The sequence below is a fragment of the Acomys minous genome, assembly GCF_964271855.1.
Source record: "Acomys minous genome assembly, chromosome: 13".
Lineage (NCBI taxonomy): Eukaryota > Metazoa > Chordata > Mammalia > Rodentia > Muridae > Acomys > Acomys minous.
This window is the reverse complement of record NC_140495.1, coordinates 12,994,543-13,021,919: the sequence shown is the minus strand read 5'-3', so window position 1 is coordinate 13,021,919 and position 27,377 is coordinate 12,994,543. Positions and strand designations below refer to the sequence as shown.

Genomic DNA, 27,377 nt, shown 5'->3' with positions numbered 1-27,377 from the left:
CCTGTCCACCATGGGAGCACACAGTGTCCCTGAGTGCCTGTATTTCACTGGGAATAGGGTGCCCTGTGTGCTCGTGTGCCAGGGTGATTCTTCTGAGCCTAGGCTCTGAGCGTCCAGGGTGAGGCCACTGCGGCTCCCTTAGGTGGGCACTGTGCAATGATGGGCACGTCTCACAGACGGAGAGGTGTCCTGCTGGTGGGTCAGGAGCGACTCTGATTTCGAGATGACATTGTGCTAGCCATGGAGGTCTCATCTTTAATCCCAGCACTTGGGAGGCAGAGGCAGGTGGGTCTCTGTGAGTTTGAGGCCAGCCTGGTCTACTCAGAGAGTACCAGGACAGCCAGAGCTACATAGACCGTCTTTAAAACCAAACTAAAAAGAAACGTTTTTTTTGTTCGTGTGTGTGTGTGTGTGTGTGTGTGTGTGTGTGTGTGTGTGTGTGTGTTTCTGTATAGCCTTAGCTGTCCTGGGCTTGCTTTGTAGGCCAGGTTGGATCTTGAACTCACAACGATGCACCTGCTTCTGCCTCCCCAAGTGCTGGGATTAAAGGAGTGTGCCACCACACTTGACTAAGCATTGTATTTCTTTTAAAAACATTTTCAGCTAGCACGAAGAGGAACTGACCGCATTGACTATGTTTTCACGCGTCTGTGTCCTTGTGCTTTGTTCTCATCCCCACACTGCCCTCCTCCATCCCTTCTTCCTGCCTCGCGCTCATGTCCCTGCAACCCCCTCATCCCACAGTCGCTCCTCCGCTTTCATGCCTCTGTGTATAGCTGTTTAAATCAAGATTCAGCCTAAAAGAGAAAACATGATATTTTGCCTTTCTTCCCTCCATTACACCCCTTCTTCTTCTTCTTCTTCTTCTTCTTCTTCTTCTTCTTCTTCTTCTTCTTCTTTTAAAAAAAGGTTTCTTATTGTTGTTGTTTTTGTTTCTGTTGCCTCAAAGTCACAGAGATCTGCCAGTCTCTTGCCTCCCAAGTGCTGGGATCAAAGGCATATACCACTATGCTTGAGATATGGTTCGTCATTCCTCCTCCTCGTCCTCCTCCTCCTCTTCCTTCTTTTGTATGTGTAAGATGAACACTAAGCACCTCCAGTCAATTAGCTTTTTCTTTCTCCCCTTTCTTCCTCCTTCCCTCCCTCCTCTATGCGCCCAGGGCCCTACACATGGCAGGCAAGTGCTTCCCCACTGAGCTGCGTTCTTAGCTTTGAGAATGCCTTTTCTGTGGCGGGAAGCACTGGGAGAATCAAATGAGAGTTTGTGGTTGCCATGGTTACTCTCATAAGTACAGGTTTCAAATTCTTGTAGTGTTATTATTGCTTGCCTATATTGGTGGGTGGAGAGCTGTTGAGTTTTTCTTGGTGTCTGTTCCATTGTAAGTTACTGGCTTTCTCTCTGTGCCTCAGGGAGGTGGCTAATCCGCACTTTTGTAAACCCCTCGGCCAGCAGCAGATCGTTGTTCTTAGGCACTTGCAAGTGTGTGTGTGTGTGTGTGTGTGCATCTGTTGTGTGCGAGCATGAGTGTCTGTGTGTGTGCATGCATGTGTCTGTGAGTGTGTGTGTCTGTGTATGTGCATGCATGTGTCTGTGAGTGTGTGTGTCTGTGTGTGTGCATGCATGTGTCTGTGAGTGTGTGTGTCTGTGTATGTGCATGCATGTGTCTGTGAGTGTGTGTGTCTGTGTGTGTGCATGCATGTGTCTGTGAGTGTGTGTGTCTGTGTATGTGCATGCATGTGTCTGTGAGTGTGTGTGTGTGTGTGCATGCATGTGTCTGTGAGTGTGTGTGTGTGTGTGTCTGTGTGTGTGCATGCATGTGTCTGTGAGTGTGTGTGTCTGTGTGTGTACATGCATGTGTCTGTGAGTGTGTGTGTCTGTGTGTGTGCATGCATGTGTCTGTGAGTGTGTGTGTGTGTCTGTGTGTGTGCATGCATGTGTCTGTGAGTGTGTGTGTCTGTGTGTGTGCATGCATGTGTCTGTGAGTGTGTGTGTGTGTGTGTGTGCATGCATGTGTCTGTGAGTGTACAGGAGTATGTGTGAAGCTCAGAGGGAAGCTCTTTGGAGTGGGCATCTCCTTCGAGCGTGGGTTCTGGGGGTTCACTTCAGGAGGTAGGGCTTGCATAGCCAGTACCCCCACCCTCTCAGCCATTTGACTGCTGGGCACTCTCTAATCTTAATCTCTTGGATTAAGAGGCTCCGTGAGGTTTAACCTTATGATTAAAAGGTTATGAAGGAGCCTTGGTGAGGTGGTCCAGGCCTTTAATCCCAGCACTTGGGGAGGCAGAGGCAGGAGGAGCACAGTGAGTTCAAGGCCAGCCTGCTTCAGTTTCATCACAAACTAACGCTTGATGAGTTTCTTACATGAAATTTAAGGGACTAATTGGGGGGGAGAGTGAGGACGATTTAAATGAAGCATGTTTGGACAGATGTGTGATATCCCAACCTGTTAGCCACATCAAACTTCTCTTGCCAGTCAAAGCAGCTGGCCTCATTGATTCGTGTGACAGGTCTTGCTTTTTTTTTTTTTTTTTTTTTTTTTTAGCTTGGAGACATCAGAGCTTTACTTGAAGAAGACTTGACAATTCTGTACCATTTCAATCCACCTTCATGGTCTCGGGTCTAACGACCGCCGTCACATCCCAGCATGTTCTAGGACAGGTGTGCAAAGTGTGAAGCAGGAGGAAAAAGCTTGCTTAGAAAGGGAATTCACACAGGCTTTCAGTACTATTGGGGAGCTATGCTTGAGCCCAGGTTGGGAGCATGCCTACCAGAAGCTCAGCTTGTTGGTTCAAACAGCTGGGGGTAACACATGATGCTTCCCACAAAATGTCAGAAGTTCCTTGCTGGGCTGGGGTTTAGCTCAGTTGGTAAGAGTACTTGCCCAGCATGTTTGGAACCTTGTTTTTTTCTGTTGTTGTTGTTTGTTTGTTTTTGGGTTTTCAAGACAGGGGTTCTCTGTGTAGTCTTGGCTGTCCTGGACTCACTCTGTAGATCAGGCTGTCATCGGACTCACAGATCCATCTGCCTCTGTCTCCTGTGTGCTGGGATTAAATGTGTATGCCATCCCCATCTTGTGTTTAAAAAAAAAAACCAAACAAACCAAAAACTCCCTGCATAAGCTTGGTGTGGTGGTACCCTTGCCCATAGTCCCAGAACTTGGGAGTTGGAGATGGGGGATTTGAAGAGCTAGGTTGTGTTTTAGCTATAAAGAGAGACTTCTTTGGATACATGAGACACTGGGGTTTTTTTTTGTTTGTTTGTTTGTCCGTTTTGTTTTTTTGTTCTTTGTTGTTGTTGTTTGTTTGTTTGTTCTGATACAAGATTTCTCTGTGTAACAGTTCTGGTTGTCTTGGACTCTCTTCGTAGACCAGGCTGGTCTTGAACTCACAGTGGTCTGCCTGCCTCTGCCTCCTAAGTGCTGGGATTAAAGGTGTGCGCCACCAGGCCCAGCTGAGACGCTGTTTTAAAAGGATTAAAATTTGAATGCATAGGATTTTTGGTGGGTAGGGGTGCAATTATTGGAATGTATGACCTGCTTGCCCACTCCTCTTATGACCAAAGAGTATGTTAAGGGATGTGCCCCTTTCGCAAGTGTCTTAGTCAGGGTTTCTGTTGCTGTGAAGAGATGCCGTGACCATGGCAACTCTTTTTGTTTGTTTGTTGTTGTTTTTTGTTTGTTTTTGTTTTTGTTTTTTTGAGACAGGGCTTCTCTGTGTAGCCTTGGCTGTCCTGGACTGGCTTTGTAGACCAGGCTGGCCTCGAGCTCACATCAATCTGCCTGCCTCTGCCTCCCGAGTGCTGGGATTAAAGGCGTGCGCCACCACGCCTGGCCCCATGGCAACTCTTATAAAGGAAACCGTTTAATTGGGGCTGGCTTACAGTTTCAGAGGTTTAGTCCATTTATCATCATGGCAGGAAACATGGTGGTGTTGAGGCCTGTTCCTTGACATAGCTGCAGCCATTTCTGGATTCACTTTCTATTTTGTTTATAAAGTGAAATTAAGTTCTTTTTTTTTTAACTTTATATCTCTGTTTCCTAGAAGCAGTTATTCATAGCTGACACTGAAATTCCCCACCAGAGGGTCAAATTAGCCTACACTAGATGATTCAATGTCACACATAATTCACTTTGCTATCTACACACTTGGCCACCTTCTGGCTGCACTCTTGTTACCTGCACACTTGGTTACACTTTGGATGTACTCTGAAAGACCCTCGCCACCACCTCACTTACCTCACTTGGGACAATCAGCTTAAAGGTTAGCTGATACTACTTACGTCTCGCTAGCCAAAAATGTAATATTGCTTTGTACAGCTAGCCAGAATGCGTTGCTGCCCTCCCCGCCTCTTCTGCATTTGGTTTCTGTATAAGAGGACTGCCCTGAGAGCAGGCTGATGTCACAGTTAGACTCCCGAGTCCTTTCTGTCGCCCTGACCATGATCAGCTTGGAAAAGGTGTTCAGCAAACCATCAATACCTCACTGAGATCGGTTCTCGTGTGGCTTGTGTGGCAATTCCTGTACTGTAACTGGCGTGCAGGCAGACATGGTGCTGGAGAAGACGCTGAGAACTCTATACCTTGATGGGTAGGCGGCAAAAGCGACTGTAATCCACACTGGGCATAGCTTGAGCATATGAGATCTCAAAGGCCACCCCCAAAATGACACACTACCTCCAACAAGGCCACACCTCCTAATAGTGCCACCCCCTGTGGGCCAAGCATTCACACGCATGAGGCTATGCGGCCATTCCTATTTAAACCACCAGAGCAATACATTGAAAGATAAATTGATGAGGAGAGTGGAGTGCCATCATCCTTGAAAAAATGCAAATGGCTCCCTTCCTTCAGTCAGGAACTGCGAGAAGCACAGGTTGCTGTTATGGTCCCTCCATTCTCCCACGTCAACAGTAACGCTGCTGCTCAGAGGCAGAGGCTCAGTGAGCATCCGGGCAACAAAGAGAAAATTATGAGTTACCACAGAGATCTCAGGGATATAGAGTAGTAAGGACGGATGAATTTGCAGGTAGCTTTGGTGGTGGCTAATTTAAGAATGTATATTTATTCCTTTTTTTTTTTTTTTTTGGCTTTTCAAGACAGAGTTTCTCTGTGTAGCCTTGGCTGTCCTAGAATCATTTTGTAGACCAGGCTGGCCTTAAACTCACAATGATCCACCTGCCTCTGCCTCCCGAGTGCTGGGATTAAAGGAGTGCCACCACGCCCGGCCATATATTTATTTTTATTTCATGTGTCTGAGTGTTTTGCCTGCATGTATGTATGTATGTATGTGCCTGCTTGGTGCCCACAGAAGCCAGAGGAGGGTATTGGATCGCCTGGGAACTGGAGGTAAAAATGGTACAAGCCAACACGTGAGTGTTGGGAATTGAACCCCAGTCCTCTGCCAGAGCGTCGAGCGCTTTTAAACATTTAGCCATCTCTCCAGGCCTGGACATTGCTAATTTTGTTCCAACCTGCCTCATAACTGAGATAGAAGAATAGCTTACAAGTCTAGGTGTAGTGAATGAATCTCAGTTTGAAGTAGCTTTTTGGAGAGTGCTCCCCCTTTCATTCACAGAGTCCAGTCCTTACCAGTTCTATGCCAGGCTCCCCGGGATGAGTGGGTCCGGAAGTGAGAGACGTTTGTCAAGGACGTCTGTCTCCCGTGTCCCAGTCAGGGCTATGCGTGTGCACAGGTTGAGGAGAAGAGCTGAGTGAAAGCAAGGACGCATTTCCCACCCAGGACCATGACCCGCTGTTGCTGTCTCTGACTCGATGGCGCCTCCTGCAGTCCTTAGAGAGCCCGTTTCTCCTGACAGAACCAAGGGTGGCCTCGCGAGCCTGGGAGCGGGTGCCATCTTAGCGGGAGAGGAGCGGTGGCCTATGTGGTGGCATGGCGTCGGGTGGTGGCTCCCTGGGCCTCTTAGCCTGCCTCTTGCTGTTTCAGTCAAAGCTCTGTGAGGCCCGGCCAGATGTCTCTCAGCTCTCTACTTCCGGTTTCCCTTCAGGGTACAGTGACGGCCCAAGGGAGAGCCCATCGCCATCCCCCTGGGTGCTCATGCCCAATGTGACCTACCAGGCGCCTACCAAGCCCTCTCGTTTCGTATTTACTTTAGGTAACTTTGCAAGGGGTGTCTGTGGCAAGGGCAGGACTAGGTCAAGGCCCAGAGTGGGAGGTAGTGACACCCTGAATCCGAGGGACACGGATACAGCCCAGGCCACTGCTGCGTAGAGTCTGGTTGCCTTGCCTGTGGCTTCTGAGCGGGGATATGACGGCCGTAGGGAGTGTACGACATCATAGCCTTGAGGGTATGAGGTGCCCACGGTGTTCAACAAGACACAGCCTCCTTCTTGGCTGTCCACGTTGCTTTCTGTGGAAAGGCTAGCGTAAAGAGAGGGCCTAAATCTTTTTGAGTTCTTTTCACATTGTCTTCACTCAGTGTGTGGCCAACCCCTTCTGAAAATCATGGGAGGAGTGGATGCTGAAGAGGGAAAGTGGCCCTGGCAGGTGAGCGTTCGGATCAGACACATGCACATCTGCGGAGGTTCCCTCATCAATGCCCAATGGGTGCTGACTGCAGCCCATTGCATTTACAGGTGAGAGAGTGATGGCAGACAAGTGGGTGCTCTGGAGGGGAACCCTGTTGACTAATCCTCCTGCCTGACAAACTGACAACATTCCAAAACAAGATACAAAAGAAGGGGGTGGCCATGCTGTCACCATCTTGTTACTAGAATTACTCAGGACGAGTACATGCAAAACAATTGAGAGAGTGATAAAGAATTGGGGATGGAGAGGTGGCTCAGAGGTTAAGAGCACTGGCTGCTCTTCCCAAGGTCGTGAGTTCAATTCCCAGCAACCACATGGTGGCTCACAGCCATCTATAATGAGATCTGGTGCCTTCTTCCGGTTTGCAGGTGTTACATGTGAATACAACATTGTGTACATAATAAATAAATAATTCTTTAAAAAACAAAAGAATTATAGAGGTAGAGAATAGTAAAAGAGGTTGGGGCCATGTTGAGAAATGGGGAGCGAGTGGAAGGGGTGTAAGAGAGCTCTGTAGGGTCCTGGCTAACGAGGCAACGCGTCTTCTCTTCCACAGCCGAATCCAGTACAATGTCAAGGTGGGTGATCGGAGTGTCTACCGCCAAAACACAAGTCTGGTGATCCCCATCCAGAGCATCATCGTCCACCCTAAGTTCTCAACTACTGTCGTTGTTGAACATGACATCGCCCTTCTCAAGCTCCAGTACCCTGTGAATTTCACCTCTAACATCCATCCTGTCTGCATCCCTAAGGAGACTTTTTATGTGGAAGCTGGGACCACCTGCTGGGTGACGGGATGGGGCTTACCAGACCCAAATGGTAAGACCTGGTGGCAGTGGCAGCACTCAGGAGGAAGCCCAGCCTTAATCCTAGAATAGAAACAAAATACAAAGGGATGGGGGCAGGGGATGGGACAAAAAAGGGCAGGTGGGTGGGTGGCAGGCGCCAAGGTAATGGTCTTCTTAGGAGACCCCAGATTTGGTGTTGAAGTCTCTTGTTGCGACAGAAATACCCAATGACAGTCAAGAAAAGGTATATCTCTCCTGGGAATGGGGAACTGTGCCAAATCTCCCTTTGCAGATCTGTAGGGCAATGTCAGAGTCCCTGTGGACAAAGGCCTGGTGCAATGGGACTTCCTCTGGCTGGATTTTCAAATTTGATTTATTTTATTTTGTATTGCAGGGGTGTTTTGCCTGCATGTATGTCTCTGTAACAAATGCCTAATTGGTGCCCACAGAGATCAAAAGAGGGTGTCAGATCCCCTGGGACTAGAGTTATTATGAATCTCCACGTGCATGCTGAGGGAAGTGTACCCCTCTTGGGGTCCTCCCAAGTACTCTTAACTGTTAAGCCATCTCTTCAGCACATTGGGTGTGTTTTTGCTCATGATGTGACAAGCTATTGGGCTGTTTCTCAGTGGGAACAGCTCTCTTGTGCCTTGTGCCTAGGGGTGAGCCACATGGCCTCTTGTTGCTATACCTCTTGTCCCCAAGAAGAAATCACATGGGATCCTTTTAGAGCTCCATCTCTGGAGAGTCTTGATTGCATCCTAGGAAGTGAGGGAGATTGGCAAGGTGTGGTGTTACATGCAGAAGTATGGGCAGTTCGAGACTAGTCGGGACTAAAGAAAGAGCCCCATCTCACCAACAAGCCAAAAATAACAAAGAGAAAGCTGCACAGGGTGTCTCCTCACCATCACTCCGACCCCAGTAATGCACGGGACAGGCTGCCATTTCTTCAGCCTCTAAGGCCTTGCTTCTCCTTCAGAAATATTATCCTTCTCTTGTCTTAGTTTTGCCCTTTTTTAAGCACTGAGAATTAGACCCAGGGCCTTAAATATGACAGGGAAGGCTCAGACACTAAGCTATACTCACAGTCTTTTCCATTTTGTGTTTTGAGAGAGTCTCACTAAGTTGCCCAGATTGGCCTTGAACTCAGTAGCTCAGGCAGGCCTTACAACTTGAGACCCTCTTGCCTTGGCCTCCCAGGTACTCAGACTTGTGCAATTCTCCGTTACTTAAGCCTCTCCTGTGACAATTTTGAGTCTCAATTTCCTCATGTGTCAAATGGGGACAATATCAATTTCCCTGCCTTTGTCCAGGGGGATTCCTGGGTGCCTGCATGCCTGCTTGCCACTGTGCAGATTTATACACTGTTCGTCTTCTTCTTTAGCACCCAAAGTTCCAACAGAAATTCTCCAAGAAGTGGACCAAAAGGTCATCCATTATAAGGAGTGTAATAGTAGATTGAAGAAGGCTACATCATCTTCTACCGATCTAGTCAAGAAAGGGATGATCTGTGGCTACAAAGAAAAAGGAAAGGATTCTTGCCAGGTAAACTCCTGGGCCCCTTCTTCAGTCTCAGCTGACAAAGCCTGAGTTACTTGCCATTTCTTTTACTCAAGACAATTCATGAGGAGAGCTCTACACCCCATGGCTCCTGGAGCTGGCCTTGCCTGACCTTTCTATATAAGTACAGGATGGCCTTGAACTTGAGAGATCTGCTTGCATCAACCTCCCAAGCACCGTGATTATAGGGAGACACCTACCTTGTCCAGCTGGTTTGGTCCTTTCTAAAGGACGTAGCCTTGGTGTGTAGGTTGATATGTGGGTTCCCTGTTTATATATGTTGAGGCTGGGGATTGGTAATCTAATGCATTGCATTGAGTTTCCCTATGTGGCAGTTACCATGACAAAGGGAACATCAACCTGTATTAACTCAGGTGTTAGCCTATATCATAACCCTGCAACAAAGCACCATATCTATCATAGTGCTGTGGAAGGCGAAATCCAAAGATAAGCGCTCATGGTCCTCTTGTGATATGACTTTTACAGATAGGGGGCAATATGTTTAGGGGATCAGAGGTCTGAGTGCACTTCTTATGTTGCCCAAGTGTGTGGCTTATGCCTATAATCCCAGCACGCACGAGGTTGAGGCAGGAAGATCAAAGGAAAAGGCCAGCCTGAGCTACGTCATGCATTTTAGGTGAGTCTGGTTCCGCAGTGAGACCTTGCCTCTGTTTCAGGGATGGGAGGTGAAGAGCAAGTGGGCAAGAAGCCCTAGGTTTGTTCCCTAGCGCTGGAGCAGGGGATGCTGGTGTTTTAAGTACCTGCAGTAATAGGACAGGACATTGAATGTGGCCAAGTTTCTTGAGTGGTCCAGGCAGGCATGGGCACTTGAGTGCTATCCATTGTGAACATGGGTGAACGTGGTCAGATATTCCTCTTAGGGCAATGGCTCCCTTGGATGCATAGTTCCAGAATGAATGTCTTTAGAGCTTGTAGGAAATGCCATTGAGTTCTGAGCAGGGTCTGGGGCAACCAAGAGTGTCTGAGGTCAAATTACCAGTCCATGAGAGGTTGCAGGTGGTGAGAGATACTGAGGGAATCCTGTATGTTTCTCCTGGAAATGATTGTTAGCGTCCCTAGTGGTTTGGGAGAGGAGTATGTACGAACAGACTCTATAATACAGAAGGTTCTTGCTATGTAGGTTAGGGGCTTCAGAGGAAGTTATGTTAAATATAAGAATTAGAGCTGGGCGTGGTGGCGCACGCCTTTAATCCCAGCACTCAGGAGGCAGAGGCAGGCGGATCATTGTGAGTTCGAGGCTAGCCTGGTCTACAAAGAGAGTCTAGGACAGCCAAGGCTACACAGAGAAACCCTGTCTCGAAAAAAACAAAACAAAACAAAACAAAAGTAAGAATTAGTAGCTGCTACATAGATATTTAATGGGATTTTTAAAAAAGATTTTTGTTTTTGTTTTTGTTTTTTTGAGACAGGGTTTCTCTGTGTAGTCTTGGCTTCCCTGGATTCACTCTGTAGGCCAGCCTGGCCTCAAACCCACAGAGATCCACCTGCCTCTACCTCCCGAGTGTAGAGATTAAAAGTGTGCACCACCATTCCCGGCAAAGGACTTGTTTTTATTTTATGTGTGTGAGTGAGATTTCATATATTTATGTGCACCATGTGCATGCAGTGCCTGGAGAGGCCAGAAGAGGGGTAGAATCCCCTGGACCTGGAGTCGCTGGTGATTGTGGGTCACCATGTGGGTGTTCTCAACTAATTCAAGGTCCTTTGCAAAAGCAGCAAGTGCCCTTAACCACCACGGAGTCTTGTCTCTAGCCCCTCAGAAGTGGAATTCAGCATTTAACACCACTGTGGCTCAAGAAATGACGATGATATAGCCTCAGAGGATAATAACATTTTCCCACTAACTTGTCAGTGGCCGTATTTATATGCCCAGTTCTGGTATTTGTGTATTAATAGAAACTTGGGCCTGGCAAGGATGCTTCCCACCCCCTCTTCTGAGGCAGTGTCTTGGTATGCAGCCAGGTAGGCTTGAACTCCCTGAAATCCTCCTGCCTCGCCCTCTTAGGGCTGATACTATACATAAATGTCATCATAAGTGGCTCTAGCTGGACCTTTGGGGTGCCTAAGGAAACCCTGTATGTCTGCCAGTATAATCAACCGAATCCAGTGGGGGCCAATTCCATCCTTGCCATGTGTTTCTTTCTCTTTCATCAGGGAGATTCTGGGGGCCCTATGTCCTGTGAATTTAATGACAGATGGGTGCAGGTGGGAGTCGTGAGCTGGGGCATCAGCTGTGGTCGCGAAGGACATCCTGGAGTTTATACGGACGTTGCCTTCTACAGCAAGTGGCTGGTGGCAGTGGTGAACCGGGCTGCCTGTTTACATCCAGCGGTCTTCCTCATCTCACTACTGTCTTTTCTGACCTTGTGACTTCTCACGGACATGGCGATGGCTCATCATATCCCATCCTCTTTTGAAGTCTCTCCTTTGCCTTCCCTTGCCTTCCCAATGCCCTTCCTTCAAGTTCCAATTTGGGATCCCTTACCCTGGAGAGAGCCCACGGTGAAATGTGTCAGGCATCTGAGAGGCTTCAAAGTGTCCTGCCTGCTGCTCTCGTCATGATCCTTGGCCACACTGCTCCTGAGTGAGGTGGGCTCTGCCTGGCAGGAATGAAGGTGAGTAAATTCCAGTTGGAGCCTGCCAGGTAAATGACAGTGACCCACGCAAGGACTCCATTAGTGGTGGAGCAAGTGCTAGACCTGGCTGTGGTGTCAGGGTTCTCACCTCTGACTCTGTCACACTAGAGCTAGCTTGGTGATCGAGAGAGAGAGAGAGAGAGAGAGAGAGAGAGAGAGAGAGAGAGAGAGAGAGAGAGAGAGAGAGAGAGAGAGAGAGAGCACAGCCACAGAGACCGGAGATCTTAAGTGTTCTAACTATAATTGTTCTCTCTATGTATGTCTATGATTTTGTGAAGTTACATTTCTCATCGAATGTAATTTGTAACCCTGTTCAAAGGCAAAGTGAAATTTGAAAAATAAGTAAATATATGAGCAGATTTCCTTATTTCCCTTAAAGAATTTCCTTTCGTAAATAAAACGAAGGGCATTTATGAAATGCCCCACCCTGTTCAGGCCTACTGGCTGGAGGGAAGTTTGGGAACGTTGAACTCAAAGGTCCTATGCTCTGGCCTTGAACAAGCATGGTGCCCTTCTAGCCGTTTTTTGTTTGTTTTTCAAGACAGGGTTTCTCTGTGTGTAGCCTTGGCTGTCCTGAAGGAGCTCACTCTGTAGACCAGGCTGGCCTCAGACTTACAGAGATCCACCTGCCTCTGGCTCCCAAGTACTGCCATTGAAGGCGTGTGCCACTGCTCCTGGCTTGTGTCACCATTATCTGGCTGCACTTGTAGTGTTTAACACTCTTGTTTGAGATGTCTCTAAGAAAAACAAATATTGTCTCTGCACTCTTGATTTTAATTGTTGAGGACATTTTACTCTCAGCCAGCAGGAAACACACACGAAATCCCACAGTAAGGTATTTCTTTTTCTTCCCATGTTATCTTAAATATATTTGAGCCTTCCTCACTATTGGTCATTTGTATACTCTCTTTTGTGAAGTGTCTTTTCAAGGTTTTTTTTGTCATTTTAAATACAGATTTTATTTTAATTTTTAATTTTTGCTGATTTTTAACTCTTCTTTGTATAGAAAAAGGTTTCAGGCTTTAGTATTGACACACACTTATGTCTACAATCAAAAAATTAATTTTTGTTCATGGCATAAGAGAGACATCAAAGTATATATTTCTATGCCTGTAATGTTCATTAAATTGTTACAATATGATTTATTAAAATACATTTATTTCAATATCAATTTATACCACCAATGGACAGCATATTTTAGCACCTGTTTCTTGACTCCATCCAGCTCTGTATCTGCCTACATATTCTTAAATAAAAGGCCACTCTGTCCTGGCTACTGTGTTTTCTAGTCTTGAGATTCAGTAGTGTTGTACCTACAAATTTAGTTACATTTTTCAAGCTGCAGTCTTCTTGGAACTTACATGGTGATTCTAAACTGTACATGTGGGCTTTGGTGCTTGCTTAGCTTGTAACGTGCTGTCTGCGTGTGCAGACATGATGGTTTAAGTTCAGCCCTCAGCCAGGCATGGTGGGATGTGCTTGTAATCTCAGTGCTGGAGAGGCAGAGACCAGTAGGCCTCTGCGACTACTTAGGTAGCCAGCTTAGCCTAACAGGCAAACTCCAGGCCCAGTGAGAGACTCTGTCTCAAAAATACAAAGGAGACAGCTTCTGAGAATCAGGACCCAACTGGGATTATAGACATGTGTCACCATACACAATTTCATTTATAAAGTTTTTTTGTTCTCCTGAGACAGAGCTTCTTCTCTGTTTAGCTCTAACTATCCTGGAATTCCTTCTGTAGTCCAGGCTGGCCTTGAACTCAGAGAGCCACATGTCTTTGCCTCCTGAGTGCTTGGATTAAAGGCATGTACCACTATGCCCATGTGATTTATACATGTTTAAAGGGCCATATTTGTTATTTAGTGTGTATGTGTTTGTGTCTATGCACATGTGTATACACGTACTGGCCAGAAGTCAATGTTGGTATCTTCTTCTTTAAAAAAAAAAAAAGACATTTATTTATTTTTATTTTATGTGCATTGGTGTTTTGCTTGCATGTGTGTCTGAGTGAGGGTATCAGATCATGAAGTTATAGACATTGTGAGCTGCCATGTCGGTGCAAGGATTTGAACCCAGGTCCTCTGGAAGAGCAGTCAGTGCTTTTAACCACTAAGCCATCTCTCCAGCCCCGGTGTCTTCTTTAATTACTCTCTGTCTTATTTTTTTCAGGACAGGGTCTCTCACTGAACTTGGAGCTCACTAATTTGGCTAGATTGGCTGGCCAACAAGCTTGAGAGGCTCTCCCATCTCTGCCTCTGAAGTTTTGGGGTTGTGGGCATGCGTTGAAATGCCTGGTGTTTTACCTGGGCTTCCTACACTTGCATGGCCCCTCCTCATTTCCTCGGCCCCTAAAAGGCTGTGTTTTAGAAAAGGATGCAGTTGGGACTATGCGCGGCCTACAAAGTCGAAATATTGACTAGAAGCTTTCTGTTCTGGGAAGTTATTGATCCTTGATACATGACTTACAAATAGGCAGAGAAAGAGTTACAAAAATGTCAATATGATCCTATGACAGGACCCTAGACCTTAGCACAACTGACTCCATGATGGGAGTGCCGTTCAGACTGCAGAACTCAACACATAGACAGCACCACCTGCCAAAATGAAAACAAAAGCCTAATCCACCAAAGCCCGTTTAGTTCTGGGAGTACTAACCTTGACTTTCAGCTTCTGTAGTTCAGATTCTGGTTAACTGTTCTTGTTTATTTCTTGTTTGTTTGTTTGTTTCTTTTTTTTTCTTTCTTTTTTTTTTTTTTTTGGACAAGGTTTCTCTGTGTGGCTTGCCTCCCCCTGCCCCCCCCCCACCCGAGTGCTGGGATTAAAGGTGCATGCCGTCACTCCTGGCTGTTCTTGTTCATTGAAGTGCGTCAACCCAGAAAATGTTTTTTTTGTTTTTGTTTTTGTTTTGTGCTTAAAAGCCCACCCAAGACAGGCTCAGGGCTATTCTGGGAACCTCCAGTGTAGTCATCAACCTGCTAATAAAGACTTTCTATTGGCTTAACCCCATGTCTGAGCAGTCTTCTCTGGTGAATTCCCAACAATCCCTCTTAATCTTTGAGTGGATGCTGATCGTCACAGGCATTTCCAGGGCACTAGATTAAGTGAATGCCAGACGACTAGAAGTTGTACAGTTCTTAAAGGTCACTCAGTTGTGGGGGACATCCAACCAGAGAGGACACACTGCTTAGTAGCCTGCTAGTCAGCAGAGACACTACAAAACTGAACTGTTAGTGTCCAGGCAGGTATAGCCCAAGTGCCAAAATAACCTCAAGTAAAATACTCTTAATAATGTGAGACCAAAACAGGAACAATATATTTTGCAGGTTAAGGTTTCTGTTTGTAGTTAAAGAATAAGTTCCTGGGGGCTGGAGAGATGGCTCAGTGGTTAAGAGCACTGACTGCTCTCCCAAAGGTCATGAGTTCAATTCCCAGCAACCACATGGTGGCTCACAACCATCTATAATGTGATCTGATCCCCTCTCTGGAGTTCAGGTGTACACGCAGGCAGAAAACTGAATACATAATAAATAAATAAATCTCAAAAAAAAAAAAAAAAAGAATAAGTTCTTGTTTGTCCCATGTTAAGTCATTGCAAATTAAGGTTTCTATTATAAATATGAATACATTGTTTTTTTCCCCCTGAGACAGGGTTTCTCTGTGTAGCCTTGACTATACATTCTTGAGCCAGGTAGCAGTGGGGGTGCACATGCCTTTTATAGCAGCACTTGGGAGGCAGAGGCAGAATCTCTGTGAGTTTGAGACCAGCCTGGTCTACTGACTGAGATCTAGGACAACCAAGGCTACACAGAGAGCACTCACCCCCACAAAATAGATGCCTGTTTATTAGATCTGATGTAAACTGAAAAACATGTTTTTTCAACCCATGGCCCCCACGGCCCCCACGGCTCCCACGGTGGACGTCCTTACCCTCTTTCCTTCTCTTTCATTGCTTCTTTCTAACAATGTGTAACCTTACCTCTCCTATGTAAAGGACCTCATGAGGCCAGCGGGGGGCTGCTCCCTCAAATCCCAATTTAGTGTGAGACAGCTGGCTGGCCAGTCCCAGGCACACCTCGAAATACAGCTAGCTTTAATTGGATACTCATGGATTTGGTCTTTTCTCCTCTCTGAGTCTCAGGATTAACAGTATAGCTCTAAGGCTGTTTAACCCTTCACCTTCTGAAGGATATCTGCCTTTGTATTGATTTCTTTTTCTTTTTCTTTTTCTTTTTTTTTTTTCTTTTTTTCCTTTCTTTCTCTTTTGGTTTTTCAAGACAGGGTTTCTCTGTGTAGCCTTGACTGTCCTGGAACTCACTCTGTAGCCCAGGCTGGCCTGGAACTCACAGCCATCCACCTGTCCTCTGCCCCCCTGAGTTCTGTGATTAAAGACAAGGGCCACCACGCCTGACAGATTTTTTTTTTATAGCTGTAACAATTTGCCACCAATTTAGTGGCTTGAAATAACCCATCTGTATTTGTAAGTCCTAAAACCAAAGGAAGCTGACTTGTTTCTTTCTGGACCGTGGCCGGGAGAATTTTTGTTTGTGTTTTGTTTTTCTAAGACAGAGTTTCTCTGTGTGTAGCCCTGACTGTCCTGAAACTCACTCTGTAGACCAGGCTGGCCTTGAACTCACAGAGATCTGCCTGCCTCTGCCTCCCGAGGTCTTGGATTAAAGGTGTGGGCCACCACTGTCTGGAGAGGGGGGAGAGTTTATTTCCTTTCTGGTTCCCGTTTCTAGAGGCTACCTCCATCCCTAGATTTGTGACCTCTTCTTCAGTCTTTAAAGACCACAGGGAAATAACAGCAACAGCAAATTTCTCCTCCTCGCCTTCTTTCTTCCACTCCTTTTTGACATCTCATCTCTTCCCTGGACGTCAGTTGTCTGGTTGATAAATACAAAAGCTTTGATTCCAATGGCCTCACCTGGACAGTCCAGATAATCTTGATACATCAAGAGCCCTAATGTAATTCATTCTGTTTGCCATCGGCAACACACTCACACGTTCCATCAATTAGAACATGTGTGCTTTAGGCCAAGAGTTTTACCGCTGTGTCACTTTCAGCTGCTGATGAACAAAGAGATTAATACTGTAAGCATTTATACGGGTTAATAGGACATAAAGCCTTGTTTCTTTGGGATGAACATCCAGGAGTGTAATTACTGGAGTGTACAGTATCGCATTTTAAAAAATTGTATAATAAAATACCAGTGTGCATTCCAGAGTGGCTGTGTTTACATTCTCACCACAGTATGTGGGCAGTCCTTTAATCTCTGTGCCCGTGTCAGCATTTAAGGTTGTTACAGGTTTGTTTTTGAGAGCTTGACACTCATGTCTCATTGTGGTTTTAATTTGCATTGCGCTGAGATGGCTAATGGGTTTTGAAAATCTTGTGAGTGTTGAATTTCTTTCTTCCTCTTTGGTTTTTTCGAGACAGGATTTCTCTTGTAGTCTTTGCTGTCCTGGACTCCCATTGTAGATCAGGCTGGCCTCGAACTTACAGAGATGCTCCTGCCTCTGCCTCTTGAGTGCTGGGATTAAAGGCGTGCGCCACCTACGCCTTTTCAAAAAAAAGGGTAGCAGTGTCCACCCTGATCCAGTGGTTAGTAAGCTTAGGTACAACATTTCGGCTAAGGAGTTTTGCGATTACTCTGCCTATAAGGGAGTCAGTCATGGATCAGGCGGAGGGAACTCCGCTGTGGGTCAGGCGAAGCTGGGAAGGGAGGGGGTGCGCGGTGAGCCAAATGAAAGCGCCCGTTTCCCCCTAGAACTGTGCGCAGCCTCAGTAACCACTCGCGAGGAGGCGCTGCCACAGATCGAGGCCTTGCTTGTGGCGGGATGGCCTTGCAGGGTGGTGACTCCCTGGGCCTCTTGGTCTGGCTCTTGTTGCTTCAGACGCGATTGGGCGAGGCCCGGATGGTTCCAGGGCCGCTGTCTCCTTCTCCCCTCCCCTCAGAGGATGGCCTCAATGACCCACAGGAGAGGCCACTCTCAGAGATGCCTGAGACCTCGCTGGCCCCTGAGCCTGGGGGCAGCGTAATGCCCCTTGATTCGATGACATTTGCTCCCCGTCAGTTTTCAACCACGCCTCTGTCACGGAAACCGTTTCCAACATGGATTCCAGGCGCTTTAGGTGAAGTTTCTGGGCCATGGGCCTCCGCAGAGAACTGCCCTGGACCCATGGGGATGGGACTCTGACATAGAGGAGTATCTTAGGACCTTGGGTGTGGGCCCAACCTACCCTCGAGATCTGAGAGGACAACCCCCGCTCCCCGATGGGTCTTAGGGGATTTGCAGGGACAGAGCCTTGTTCTACAGGTGCTGAGGGTCTGGCTGCTGGTGGCTCAGCAACAGCTTTATTTTCAGCCCGTCCCTTCACTCACTTGCTCCAGCTTGTGGCCACAGAACCGCAAGGATAGTTGGTGGAGGGCTTGCGGCAGAGAGGAAATGGCCCTGGCAGGTGAGCCTGCAGGTCTACAGGCAGCACATCTGCGGTGGTGCGCTCATCAGCAAATGGTGGGTGATGACTGCAGCCCACTGTGTATATGGGTGAGTGCTTTGGGACCTGGGGGTCTATGGCCTGTCCCTCTTGCTTTCTGTTTGGAAAAAAAAGAGAAAAAAAGAAAAGGAGCTGTGGTGGTGGCAGCAGCTCATGCCTCTAAATCCCAAGACTTGGGAGACTAAGGCAACGAGGGTTGCCAGGAGTTAGAAGCCAGCCTGGGTCACAGAGTGAGAGAGCCCATCTCAAAACTAATGGCGGGGGTGGGGGGGGGTGGGGAGGGGTGAGAGAGAGGACAGTCCCAGGGTTGGTTGTTTTTGTTTTAAATTTAGTTTCAGCAGACACCTGAGCATTTGGACTTCCAGTATATTCTTGAGTGGTACTGGTGAGATAGGACACCTGAACAAGCGACCGGTGGCTGCCTAGGATGGTTGGGGTCCCCGAGAGAACTCAGTTTGAACAGAGGGAGGTAGCTGATGGCTGCCATGGGTGGGGGGTGGGGAATAAAAAAAAAACCCGGGTCGGGCTGGGGAAGCATTTGACTGCGGGAGGGGAAGTGTGTAGACTCTTTTAGGATCTCTTTACAGCCATCTGGATTACGAGGTGTTGATGGGAGAGGTTGACCTGTTGTCCCCAATGTCCGTCAAGATTCCAATCCAAGACATTATTGTTCACCAAGATTACTCCATCATGGGGCCAATTGTGCACGACATTGCCCTTGCCCTGCTGGCCTTCCCCGTGAATTACAGCGTCTACATTCAGCCCGTCTGCCTCCCTGAGAGGTCTTTCTCTGTACAGCCCGGGACCCCGTGCTGGGTGACCGGATGGGGGAGAATAGTTGAACAAGGTGAGCCCAAAGTAAGACTCCAGTGACTGTAGGCCAGGGATCAGATGACAGCGTCCTGGGAATGGTCTGCAAGCTAGTGGGACAGGGGGCCAGAGTTGCTAGCACTTGGGTAAGGGAGGGAAGAGAGAGCTCCTATGAGGGAGCAACTGTTGGTGGATTTCTATTGGTTTGTCAGGACTTGAGGACCTAGGTACCAGCCAGGGTGGATACTCCGCAGGGTGGAGTTTAGGTCAGGGCATGTCTGTCTGTAAGCTACAAGTACCTACCTTGGAGGGGGGGGGGAGGCTTCTTGTATGAGGCCAGGAAACTCCGTGAGTCTATAGGGCAGTGGTTCTCAACCTGCTGGTGGAGACCGTTTGGGGATCAAATGACCCTTTCACAGGGTCACCTAAGACCATCAGAAAATGAAAACATTTACATTACGATTCATAACAGTAGCAAAGTGACAGGTATGAAGTAGCAATGAAAATAATTTTATGGTTGGGGGTCACCACAGCGTGAAGAACTGTTAAGTATTAAGGGTCAAAGCCTGAGGAGGGTTGAGAACCGCTGCTCTGTGGTCTCCTATTACTGGGAAGATTTCCAGTTTGGCACTTTGGGGGTGCCACCTGTCCAAGAGGTTGTGACTGGATCCTAGCAAGTTAAGGATGCTTTACGCATTATCCCCAGCACTCAGGAGAGCGTATCACATGTTCGTTACCTCGCAGGCTGGCAAGGTTTTGCCCTCCTTCCTTTAGTCTGTTCTTTCTTCTACTCTTAGTAGGGTTGGGCTGTGTTGCCCTCAGTGTCAGATCTGAATAATAGCTGAGGGCCGCTGAGGACCCCTGCGGTGTGAGCACTGCATTGAGACAGAGAAGAGGTCCAGCTGACTCACGCCATCGGACGGAATGGAGATCTACTCTCTCCAAACTTATCTCTTTGCAGGTAGACAGTCAAGAATGCTTCGGGAGCTTGAGCTAAGAATTGTTCATCAAGAGGAATGTAACCAGATTCTCAAGGACAGCCTAGGAAGCATATTTACCTTAGTCCGGGAAGGGACAGTCTGTGCCTACAGTGAGAAAGGAGATGCCTGCCAGGTCAGTTCATGGGTCTCTTCCTGCTCTGCCCTGTTGTCCTCTTCCTAGATGTTCCAAACTCTCAAGACATTAGGGCCTGGGTCGTGACCCCAGATCCTCCATTTTACTGTTATTCAAGCTAGTGGAATGTCAGGACGAGCCACCACAGCCTTGGGGATAGCTTGGCACACTCCTCCAGGAGAAAACAGCTGATGCTGTCTGCAATGGCTGGGGGAGGGGAGAATCAGGGAGGGACTGGCACAGGCCCTTCTGTGTGACATCCCATGCACTTAGGTAGGGGATTTACTCATTATTTCAGAGAGGGAACATCATATTGGTTTACACTCAGTTAGTTTCTTTGACTAGGTAGACATTTTTATTTGTTAAAAAAAAAAATATTTTGTTTTCAAAGAAATTTAGGGCCTAGCAGGTGTGCATCACTCTCTCCAGAGCCTTGGGGTGGAATCTGTTGTGCTATGAATCCATTTCATTCCTGTCATTTGCTCCTCTCTCTTTCTCTAGGGAGATTCTGGGGGACCCATGGTCTGTGAATTAAATAAAACTTGGGTGCAGGTGGGAATCGTGAGCTGGGGCATTGGCTGCGGTCGAGAAGGCCACCCCGGAGTTTACACAGAAGTCAGTTACCACAAAGACTGGATCCTTCGAGAACTGAGTGGAGCTTCGCGTTGGGACTCAGGCTTCCGCATCCAGAGCGTGTGTCTGGCGCTTCATCTGGGTGTCCTGGTGACCCTGTGATCCCCACAGCCTGCGGTCCTCTTGTTTCTGAGCCTCCGCTGGCCTTGCCCCTCTGACCTTCTTTCTCTGACAAAGCTCTTTCTTCAAATTCTACTTGGGACCTGCTGCCTCAGTGGAGCATGGCAGGGAGTTTGGGGCTTGCAAAACATCCTGCCCCGGTGCTCTTGGTCATCTGCCACGGCTACCACTGTACTGAGGCTGGGCTTTGCCTGGATCTAAGGAGTGTGACCCACTTCCAGACAAAGGACTTTCTCTGGCCTGCAAGGTGGAGAGAGCTAACTCACTCATGGAGGTCTTGGAGGACACCTACAGAGGAGAGACGTTATCAACACTGAACGGCTGCTTGAACTAACTGGCTACTGAGAACTCTTACCAGAGATTCTGCCATCCCGGGGACTTCTGTGATCACCCACAGAGAGACAGAGGAGGCGTTTCGTGCAGAGGTGTGAGGCCAGGATGTGTACAGCTGGCTTAGTTGTGGTTGGCAGCATTTCCCCTGTGCCCCAGTGGGAATCCATCTGTGAGTATGAAACGTTTGCTACACGGCCTCCTGGGAGCGACCCCATCCGGTGCTCTCTTCCTCAGCTCCCTCACAGCCACTTCCGGCACCAGCCTAAGTTGTATTGATGCGGTTTTAGAGAGGGCTGGTTTTAGATTTGAGCTGATTAAATATATCTCATGTGTTCTGAAGTTTTTGTTCATCTGAAATACTTGGCTGCTTATAGCGTACTTTAAAGAGAAACGGGCCCCATTTGCCTAGGGAACTTACTCACTCTCTGTTAAATCCTGGAGGAGGCCATCTGGCTATCCTGTTTAAGTTTTCTGGGTGGCTTAAACCCTTGCGCCCCACTGCACATATCCCAGATCCATTCATCAGTCCGTAATGCGCTTCCTTCTGGGTTCCCCCGACCCTGGAGGCCCTGTCCCTGTTTCTTCCTGTCTTCATAGGTTGGTGTTCTGTTGCTCTGGGGCAGGGGCACCTGTCCAGCCATTTTGTATCTTCTGTTCTCCAGCTCCTGGACCAGAGCAAGGAGGTCGGGAGTCATCTGGTGAAGGCCTGGATTAGTGGATGAGTAAAGGAGTACTTACAGATGCTCTGTCGCCCTGCTCCTTCCTCTCAGCCCATTGCTCTGTCCTCACCTTCCTTTCCAGGTTGCCTTGGAGTAGGCAAAGGTGTTTATGTGCTGGAGAACACATCCCAGGCTCCAAAGTCTTATGATTCCAAATAAAATCTGTGATTTGCGAGGGAATAGGAATTTAGTTCAAGCATTTTTGAGGAAAAGATAGGCACCTACCCTGACGGAACAGAATAGCAAATACCAATGCTGACATTTTTACTCTTTCTGGCAAAAATCTGTGGATTATTTTTAATGTGTCGGGCACCAGTGGTGGACTGCACACAAGATGTGGGTCATAGGTAGGAAGGGATTTTTTTGGGGGGATGGCGGGGGTGGTGGGGGGAGACCTGTGGCTCCAGGGCCTTGTGACTGGATACAGCCTCTGTCTCTAAGAGGAGGTGAGTGGTAGACAGCACTACTGAACTTACAAGACTTTACAAAAAGTGTGACGATGTTTAGAGATGCAGTTTCTATAAGGATCATAAGGGGCAACCAAGAGAGCAGTGGCCAGATTTTGTGGTCCATCAAAACGAAATCAGGTTGCCTGGAGAAATGGTTTGAAATAGACATGTGTGGAGTAGGAAATGCCTAATAGGAGCCTAATATTTTCCATCTTCCCAGGGACTCCTGGGGTCACAGGTAAGACCGGGAACTAGTTAGAGGGTGTCCTCTGTCCAGCAAAAGATGGGACCATACGAGTCTTACCAGACCTGAGGAATCTCATGTGTTTGTGATACTACACTTCAAATACAGTATCCCCATAGATCAGTGTTCCTCTGTGTTCATCATTTCGCTGCAGATGTACAGAGCAGTGGAGACACTCGGGTCATCTGGTACCCGTGCTCCTAACAGAGCAGAATACAGTGATGCTTTCTCTGCTTTCTCCTCCTCCTCCTCCTCATTCCTCTTCTTCAAGATTTATTTATTTACTTATTTATTATGTATACAGTGTTCTGCCTGCATATACACCTTCAGGCCAGAAGAGGGCACCAGATCTTATTATAGATGCTTGTGAGCCACCATGTGGGTGCTGGGAATTGAACTCAGGACCTTTGGAAGAGCAGATAGTGCTCTTAACCTCTGAGCCATCTCTCCAGCCCCTTTCTCTGCTTCTTTAGCTCCATCTCTACAGCCACATTTTTTCCTCTTACTTTTTTTTAGATTTTGCTGATGATTTTACAGTTTTAAAGGGCCCCAACCACATTCCTACCCCCACCCCTTTGGTTTTTCAAGACAGGGTTTTTCTATGCACTTTTGGCTGTCCTGGCACTCTCTCTGTAGACCAGGCTAGCCTCCAACTCCAACAGTAGAGATTCACTTGCCTCTGCCTCTCAAGTGCTGGGATTAAAGGCTTGCGCCACCACTGCCTGGCCCCAACCGCATTTTTGAAATGTTGTTTGGCACGGGAAGGTTACTTTTGATTGACAACTTGAATTAGTAAATTCCTAGGTGCGTCTATGAGAAGCAACTCCAGAGAAGATTAGATTATGAGGGCCAGGAATGCATCCATAATACGATGGTGGTGTTGGGAGGTGAGGAGATACGTCATGGAGGGTGTGTCCATGAGAACCATATCTTTCCCTGTCTCCTTCCCATGTTCCCAATGTTTGCTGCACACTGCCACAGCGTGAGCTGTGCATCTTAGGATGAACCCTAAGAAAGTGTAAAGCCAACGACAACAACAAAATTCCTTACCTTGAATTGTTTCCCTTGGGTGTTTGTTAGTAGCAGTGACGAACCTAATTACCATGGTTCTCAAGTGCAAGAAGTGATAGGTCTAGCAGAAAAAAAAAAGGAGTACATTGGAGCATCATAATTAGGGCTATGAATTCAGCCATTTGACAGAGAGTACACACCACGTATTACAGGGATGCCCAAGCACAGGCTGCTGAGTATAATGTTTAGTTGATGAGAATGTTTTCGGCGGAAGCTTATCGGGACCTAAGCCTGTCTTTCTAGGAGCAATGAGTGGGTCGGTGCTCATGGTGATGGTGTGATGTTATGAGTCACCACTCCTGTGGATGACACTAATTGAACCGTGCATCTCTCGCAACTGAACAGGGGAAGTGAGAAATTCTTGCTGCCCCAGTGGGAGTGCAGATCTGTGGTACTTCCTTGTGGCGGCTCTACCAGGGCCATGATACCCCAAATGGTCTTGCTCTGTGGTGAATAGCTACCTGAGGGTATGGAGAGATGCCTCCGTTTCCCTGTAAGGGGCTCTCATCTTCCAGCAACCAGCATTAAGACAGTGTTCCAAGCAGGTGGAAACGGATGCTGCCAGGACTCTCAGTATCTACTTTCAGAAGTTGCTCAGCTTAGCTTTGCTTCTGTCATATTCTGTTTACCCAAAATAAGTCACAGTTGGTCAGGGGGTGTATTGTATCCCAGTAGAGTGTTTGCCTAGCTGCTATACCATGTAATCCCTGGCACCCCCTAAACCTGGGTGCAGTGGTGTACACTTGTAATCTCAGCACGTAGGAAATGGAGGTAGGAGAACCAAAAGTTCAAGGTCATCCTTGGTAAGCTGGAAGCCAATGAGGGTTCTACCGTGCCAAAAAAGAAAAAGAAAAAGGAAAAAAAGCCAGAATTTAATGACAGCGGTGAAATGAATTTGATTTTTTTGTTTCTGTGTTGTTTGCTTGTTGCAACAGCATCTCATTCTGTAGCCCTGGCTAGCCTGGAGCTCACTATGAAAACCAGGCACACTGACGGCTGGGGACTCATAGAGATCTTCCTGAGTGGTGGTGGGATTAAAGGCCCTTTTGTGGGTAATTTAATTTCTTGGTGGGTGGAGACACAACAAGCTATGCTTATATTTTCTAAACTACCACAGCAAGGATAATAAAAAATTCTTTAACACTTCTCAAATGAACTAGTTTCTATTATTCTCTCTCCTCTCTCTCTCTGTGTCTGTGTCTGTCTGTCTGTCTGTCTCTCTCTTTCTCTTCCCCCTCTCTGAAGATCAAACCCAGAGCTTTACACATATTAGGCAAAGTCTGTTCCTTCTGCCACTGAGCTGCATACAGCCTTAGTCCCGCCTCCAAAACCTCAATCAGACTTTTCCCGGCAGATGTTGCCAACCCAAATGAATTAGTGTTTCTCGGTAAACAGGCTGCATTATCCCAAAAGGAGGCCACCCTATCTGATGCTATGTCTCTCAGTGGCAGAGTGCAGCACAAAAGAATCGAACCCTAGTCCAACTGTACACAAGTAGGAGATAGAGGAGGCAGAGGAGCAACCTGGAGGGAAACTCACACAGTCCAGACTGTAGGAGTTCTTCCTAGGTGACACTCAAGGGACTGGGAGGCAGTAGTCATGGTTCTAGAAATAGGTCAAATGCAAAACAGTCCTACTAGACTAGAGGGTAGAACCCAGGGAACCGGGTTTGAGAGCTAGAACCATGAAAAAGGCCCAGGAGTAATGACGTAATTATAACTAACGTTTCATTGAGAGCAGTCGGGAACTGTGTCATAGGAGGCTTGTGGGAGGGCTTCCTGGCTGAGGGGTGTGCCCTATGACAGTACAAACACCGTCACTGTACATAGCTGCCAAAGCCGTGTGTTTACTTGATCAGGATTTGTACGTCAGTGTTATCACATGGATAGTAAAGAGATAATGATAGAGCCCATTAATGAAACTACTGGCATGTTAGGCTTTGAGGGGTGGGTCTCAGTAGATTTTACTATCATTTACTTAATACTTATTGGTCTGTGGGCTGATAATTTCCTTTTTTGGTATTATTCTACCATCTTAATATGTAGTGATTAGGCAAAGAAGATGTTATAGTCTAACATAAGATATTATATTATAACATTTTTATGAGACAGGGCTTCTCTGTGTAGCCTTGACTGTCCTGGACTTGCTTTTGTAGACCAGGCTGGCCTCGAACTCACAGCTATCTACCTGCCTCTGCCTCCCTAGTGCAGGGATTAAAGGCGTACGCCAGTGCCGCCGCCACCACCACCACCACCACCCGACTTCTAACATCTTAATATGTAGTAAGTGTTTTTCAGCAGCTTTGTCATTATTTGTATGATGAACAGATAATAAACTGTGCTCATTTAGTGTGGTCAGTAAGTTGAGATATATGTGTGTATACATGTGCAACTATTACTGCATTTATTTTATGAGTGTTTTGCCTGCACGTATGTCTGAGTAGCCTGTGGGTGCCTGCTGCCTGTGGAAGTCAGAAGGGGGCATCAGATCCTCTGAAATCAGAGCGACATACGGTATACATAAGCTACCATGTAAGTCTTGGGAACTGAACCTGGGCCCTCAGCCACAACAGCAAGTTCTTTTAACCACTGAGCCATCTTTCCAGCCCTGTGCTCTCTACACATTTGTTTTTTTATATATAATTTTATTTTATGTGTATTGACGCGAGGGTGTCGGATCCCTTGGAACTGGAGTTATAGACAGCTGTAAGCTGCCGTGTGTGGGTGCTGCTCAGCATGTGGGTGCTGAGACCTGAACCCTGCTCCTTTGGAAGGGCAGACAGTGCTCTTATCCACTGAGCCACCTCTTCAGCTCCTGTGTGTGTGTGTGTGTGTGTGTGTGTGTGTGTGTGTGTGTTGTCAGAGGACAACTTTGGGAGGAGTCAGTTCCCTCCTTCCACCATGTGGATCCTGGGGATCAAAGTCAGGCATCTAGTTTTGGTGTACCTTAACCCATTTAGCCAACTTGATAGCTCAATGTTTTGATTTCTTGAAATGCTCTTTTAAAAAATCAGAGGAATGCTGGTTCTATAGAATTGTTTGGAAAATACTTTTTTTTCTTTAGTTTTTGTGAAAAACTTGTGTAGAATTGTTATTTTTTCCTTAAGTGTTTGTTAGAACTCGCCAATGTAACCCTTTCTGTGTGGTAAGGGTGTGTGTGTGTGTGTGTATATTTCTGTTTTTCTCCTTTTTAGTTTGTCTAAAAGTGTTTCCAGAGGTTAAGTTGCTTGCAAAGGGCCTGGGTTTAATTCCCAGCACCTACATGGTGGCTCAAAGTCATCCTTAAAAATTCAGTCCCAGGGAATCTCACGACCTCTTTTGACCTTTATGGGTCCATGCAGCCAAACCCACCCCCACACACACACACACACGACCACTGGGATCATAACCAAATGAGTCGTGTATACAGGTTGGAACAGGCACTCCTTGGTGAGCAGTAGTGTACTTGATATAGCTGCCAGGAACTCCCTGCTACTCCCCAAGATAACTTCTCCCCAGGCTTAGCCCAGAGAAAATCAGCCATATGCAGAGATGGGGCGGGAGGCCCAGCCCCTTATTTTTCCTAAGACTTGAAAGAGCCTCTGGTGAATCCAGCAGAGACTTCAGCCACAGCTGCTTGTGGCTCAACCCCTCTGAATGTCCAGTCCTGCCTCGGGGTGTCTTCCCGTGACCCTGAACTTCTCCCCAGCCCACTGCGGTCATTGCTGTGAAGGCTGCTTCCAGGAACCATGCTTGGCAAAAATGGAATAATACGAGCTTCAGCAAGGGTTTGAGGGACCCATTGCTGGTGACATAGCATCCCAAATTTAATGGCTCAACATCTCCATGCACAACG

At 47.3% G+C, this 27,377-nt stretch overlaps 2 protein-coding genes across 5 annotated transcripts; both read left to right on the top strand.

Moving 5' to 3' along the window:
* Window positions 1-5,662: 5,662 nt before the first annotated feature.
* LOC311582207 (serine protease 42-like) lies at window positions 5,663-12,866 on the top strand. Of its 2 annotated transcripts, XM_084755102.1 has the most exons (6): window positions 5,663-6,112; window positions 6,437-6,593; window positions 7,103-7,124; window positions 7,299-7,365; window positions 8,719-8,879; window positions 11,070-12,866. In XM_084755102.1, exons 1-6 carry the CDS (start codon window positions 5,890-5,892, stop codon window positions 11,283-11,285), a joined length of 846 nt encoding a protein of 281 aa, XP_084611228.1. In that variant the 5' UTR covers window positions 5,663-5,889; the 3' UTR covers window positions 11,286-12,866. The 2 variants fall into 2 exon arrangements, with proteins under 2 accessions (XP_084611228.1, XP_084611227.1); XM_084755101.1 differs by having other exon boundaries at window positions 5,672-6,112; window positions 7,103-7,365; window positions 11,070-12,840.
* A 4,484-nt stretch (window positions 12,867-17,350) lies between these two features.
* LOC311582206 (serine protease 44-like) lies at window positions 17,351-22,114 on the top strand. 3 transcript variants are annotated; one of them, XR_014774036.1, is made up of 6 exons: window positions 17,351-17,685; window positions 17,945-18,101; window positions 18,639-18,898; window positions 19,823-19,974; window positions 20,476-21,229; window positions 21,723-22,114. XR_014774036.1 is itself a non-coding variant. In XM_084755100.1 (5 exons), exons 1-5 carry the CDS (start codon window positions 17,391-17,393, stop codon window positions 20,707-20,709), a joined length of 1,065 nt encoding a protein of 354 aa, XP_084611226.1. In that variant the 5' UTR covers window positions 17,351-17,390; the 3' UTR covers window positions 20,710-21,406. The 3 variants fall into 3 exon arrangements, 2 of the variants coding, with proteins under 2 accessions (XP_084611226.1, XP_084611225.1); XM_084755100.1 differs by lacking the exon at window positions 21,723-22,114 and having other exon boundaries at window positions 17,945-18,068; window positions 20,476-21,406; XM_084755099.1 differs by lacking the exon at window positions 21,723-22,114 and having other exon boundaries at window positions 20,476-21,406.
* Window positions 22,115-27,377: the final 5,263 nt, after the last annotated feature.